At 40.2% G+C, this 4354-nt stretch overlaps 1 protein-coding gene across 3 annotated transcripts in view; it reads right to left on the reverse strand.

The window, feature by feature from the left end:
* Positions 1-1720: 1720 nt before the first annotated feature.
* The window catches only part of LOC113215804 (acyl-CoA Delta(11) desaturase-like), a 61199-nt gene continuing 58565 nt past the window's right edge, over positions 1721-4354 (reverse strand). For all 3 annotated transcript variants that reach the window (XM_052270618.1, XM_052270619.1, XM_052270620.1), the window contains 2 exons: positions 2494-2676; positions 1721-2409 (listed from right to left, as the gene is read on the reverse strand). In XM_052270618.1, coding sequence (XP_052126578.1) covers positions 2121-2409; positions 2494-2676 — 472 coding nt within the window. In that variant the 3' untranslated portion in view covers positions 1721-2120. The remainder of the gene's footprint in view (positions 2410-2493; positions 2677-4354) is intronic.

Genomic DNA, 4354 nt, shown 5'->3' on the forward strand with positions numbered 1-4354 from the left:
CATAACATGATTGTTACTTTTCACAACACCAGTTATGAAATCACGCATGTTATTAAAATTAATAACAAAAATGTTATGAATTTTAATAACATTTTTAACAGTGAATTGCATAACACGTTTAAGAAAGGCATGTAATGGAGCAAGGCACAGTTTAAGAAGTTGATAACAATCTTGTTAGCCGCTAAACCTGACGCTTGTCGGTATTTCATCTCACCTTTTGAAATTGAAGTTCAATTTTCTTCATACCCGTCCCACCCGCTACCAACAGAAGACTTCAGCTGTGCTCGGCATAGAGGGAAAAGAAGGGGGGGAGGGGCAGACCAGGGGACAGGGTCGAGGTTGCCTGCCTCTCCAGCTCGCCCCCCTTACAGTGGAAACGCTTGGGTTGCCTGGCAGGCAACCCTTCTTTTAGTACATCTTTTAGTCATTCTTAATTTATTATAATCTAAATAATCTATCGTTAATCTGTTTTTATAATCTTATAATCATTTCTCTAATCTGTAATCATTTTTATAATCTTATAATCATTTCTCTAATCTGTAATCATTTTTATAATCTTATAATCACTATATAATCTTCCAATCATCCTATAATCTGTACTCAAAAGTACACTGTTTAGGCGAGTCGTACACTCCTCGCCTAGCACGACTGTTTCGAGGGGGAAATCACTCCAGATCAGCGTGTTTCTGTAAGTACACGTTAGTACACTCTATTTTAAGCGCAATTTTTCATCTTTTATTGAAAATAATGTTATTACGGCACTATTTCGCTTGATTTTTACCATTAGAACGCGTTCTTACGCTGTTAGTACGAGTTAGTACGTCTTCAGTACAGGCCTGGGGCCTGGGTGTACGAGTAAGAACGCAAGTGATTTTCCCTCTGGGATATGTTTACGGCTAGACATTGAAGCAATTTTGCGAATACAAGTTGTTACTAGTGCAAACTTCATTTGCATTATAGTTGTGCTACGAGGGTTGCCCGACTGTAGTAATCAGGCGTACACATACTCGGAAATCACTGGTAACCCCTGGTAATCTACACAGTCGTGAGGGCCTTTTCAAAGGAAATGTGCTTATTAAGCCATTCATTTCTGTACACATCTTGCCTTAATGCAAACACGCATGTTGAAAATGGCGAGTTTGCATCCCTTCGAAGAACAAAAATAAACTTTTTCCAGTAAATTTGTAACTTGCAAGTTTAAGAATTGAGATCTAAGATGCACACTAAAATGGAATCTTTCTTGACAAAACATTGCCGTTTAGATTTAAAATGCAGGCGAATCATACTGAGTTTTCATTGGTAAACCTCGTTAATGATTCGAGAACGTTAGTAATCTTAGGTAATCATCGGTAAGCTTTACAATTTAGCAATCCGATGTACACAATTTTACCCCTCGTTGTGCACGCAGGATTGTCAGGCATCCTTTTCGTAACGTCTAAAGTGGCACAAACGTAAATGTGTCTGATTTACACACTTTTTTGTAGAGTTATATGAAATTAGGTTCAAAGGGTTGTTATGAATTTACATTGGGTAATATTTTGCTACTTTGAAGACGAAAAACTTATCATCCGCTAACTGTTAAGAGTTTTGAAAGTTCACCGTTTTAGAAAGTTTTTCACTGTAGATATATGTAAAAAGTGCTTGGGTTATTATTTTTGTCTTAAATTAATGAGGTTGCAGAATAAGGAAGTTTACTCGGGGATACGAAAAGTGGACGAACTTCAACTCTTACCTGATTTTATGAATTCAAAGTATTGGATGCAGTATGGGATACACAAACACGCCATAGTAATACTACAACAAATATCCCGAAATTGGCTAAGTTTTTAATAAATTTTTAAACAATGGCTTGGTAAATGTACGAAAGAATGCGAAAAAATGGTTTATGACCCCTTTAGACATGCAAAATACATTTACAATTACAATTGCAGTTCCGCAAAATTTTACACAAAGTTTACACAAAGTTACCCGCGACTTTTTACAGTGCACTTATTTTGTATTTTTTTAAGTTTAAATTTAATTAGGGTGGTCCAACCTACAAAATGTTATTTTAAAAAGTCACACGTTGTCATTGAATAAACGATTGATTTACAGGGTGAGGTAAAGCAAACTGTACGGTTTTAGGTCGCAAGTCCGAATTCATGAATCATTATTGGACGCCCCATAGCTGTTGACCGTGACCCGTCCCCATGTTGTGATGCCACCGAGTCAACCAATTCTTTGCTGGCCGACTTGAAGTCGTATGCCCATCCCACTTTCGCAAAACCATCGAGAGCAAAAGTTGTGAAATTACAATAATAGGGCAGCTCAGATGTTTTGTAGTCCCATGGGAAGGTATGGTGATAGTTGTGCCATCCCTCCCCCATAGCTAGAAATGATACCATCCAGAGCTCTGTTGGGCAGATTTGCCTGCAGTTAAAAAAAGGATTAATGAGTCTGATCAGCTGCTCAAGTTAGATTTAAGCTTTCCTGTAGAAAGCATGTGAAACTTACTTATTGTAAGGTCTATCTCCAAACATGTGGGCAAAGCTATTAACAGTCATTGTAATGTTAATGAACACCACAACTCGTACAATGCTTGCCAGAGAAGAGACTGTCCACGTCTCGTCCCAAGCAACGACTGGTATGACGGTAGGGATAATAAAGGCGCATAAAAGAACAAAAAGATAATGGAACCTAAGGAAAGAGAAGAAACACTGTTATAGAACCATGGGCTACCTCGGAACTCCTAACAAAAAGACTGCCGCCTCTGGCGTGCACGTGCACAAGGTGAGAAGGGTGACGAATTATTGCACCTGCTGGATGTAAAATAGAACACCTAAGGTTTCATCTCAAACCCTCGTCGACACTTCCGTCTGTTTTTTGCCAGCCCTTCTGAAAAATCTATCAAGCGGGCTTATGCAAACGACCTCGTGTTTGCTTGTGTGTCTGTCTTTTTCACTAGAAAGAGATGTGCTAGAGACTTCAAAACTCCAGGGAATCTTAGGGCTCACTCCTAAACAAGCTTCATTTCGCTTCGCAGGCAACTCCGTTCGGCAGTGGCCGGGCCTGGCCTAGCTTGGCCTGCCGTGGCGTTTGGTCGGTCCGACCGATAAGGCACCTTTCATATTTGAGTCGACTGGGGCCTGAGGCTTTCGGGGGGAGGGGAGGGGTCTGTGGCCCTAAAGATTGGCTCTATGGACATGAGAAAAGACTGCAACGGGTCAACACCGTGACTATACCCCACCCTTCTTTAGGGTGGCCCCAAAAAAACTCAATTTTCACAGAGAGCAACGCGAGTCAAAATCGAGTAGCGAATGAAAAATGAATGCTTACGTGGTTTTTAGCCCGCCCTTCTACTTTTATTAAAGCATTAAAGCGGGCTTATGCAACCGCTCTCGTGTCCGTCCGTCCGTCTGTCCGTCGTCCGTGTAAGAGGAAGGAGATGAGCTAGAGGTCGGCAAATTTCAGGGTATCTTACAAGTCACTCTTGGACAACGAAACGCCTGGTGCAAATCCTGGCAACCACCCCTAAGTGGATGAAAGGGGGTAACAAAGAAATATGTGGTTGGTCCAAAAAGTAGGAACAAAATATGCTTTTTAGGGGTAACTCGTGAAAGTAGAACCCGTTGGACTAAAACTTTGTCCGTTTGACTCTATCTTGCACCGTTTGGGCGCTAGAGGGAGTTTTACTCACAAAAGTGGTCCAAAAATGAATACATTCTTTTTAGAAAATATTTGATGGTCTCCTAAGGGGTGACTGATGAAAATACAACCCGCAGAACTAAAATTTCTTCCGTTTGGCTCTATCTTGCACCGTTCGGGCGTTAGAGTAGGTTGTTCGGCGATAATACGTCGAAGATGACCACGCACTGTAAAAAGTTTTCGTGATTTTACAAAATGCTTCGTAAAAAATAATTTACGAAAATATTTCGTTAGGGCCAATTTACGAAACATTTTGTAAAGTTAAGAATATATTCCGTGGCCCCCTCGGATAGCTCAGTGCCGACACCGTATTAACTACATCGTGGTCATAAAATTTGACAATATATATGCAAATTTCATACTCCTTAGTTAGAGCTTTGGATTTTACGAAGCAATTCGTAAAATAACGATGTATCGTAATTGGTTACAAACGAAGTTTTCGTACTAGAAAATTAACCTAAAAAATTTCGTATAATCACGAAATTTATTCTTACAGTGGATGCACATAAAGCCGTACAAGGAGGCGTCCAATCGTAAAATGTCAGAGGTATTACCCCCCAAAACAGCACATTCTGAGTCGGGAACTACGCTGTATGTTTAACTGTATCGGAGCTAGAGGTGGATACACTGTAAATTGCTTACGAACTATAGGTTCGTAATGCAAACCAAA

The sequence above is a fragment of the Frankliniella occidentalis genome, unplaced genomic scaffold (genome assembly GCF_000697945.3).
Source record: "Frankliniella occidentalis isolate FOCC.00 unplaced genomic scaffold, Focc_3.1 Scaffold130, whole genome shotgun sequence".
NCBI classification, from domain to species: Eukaryota; Metazoa; Arthropoda; class Insecta; order Thysanoptera; family Thripidae; genus Frankliniella; species Frankliniella occidentalis.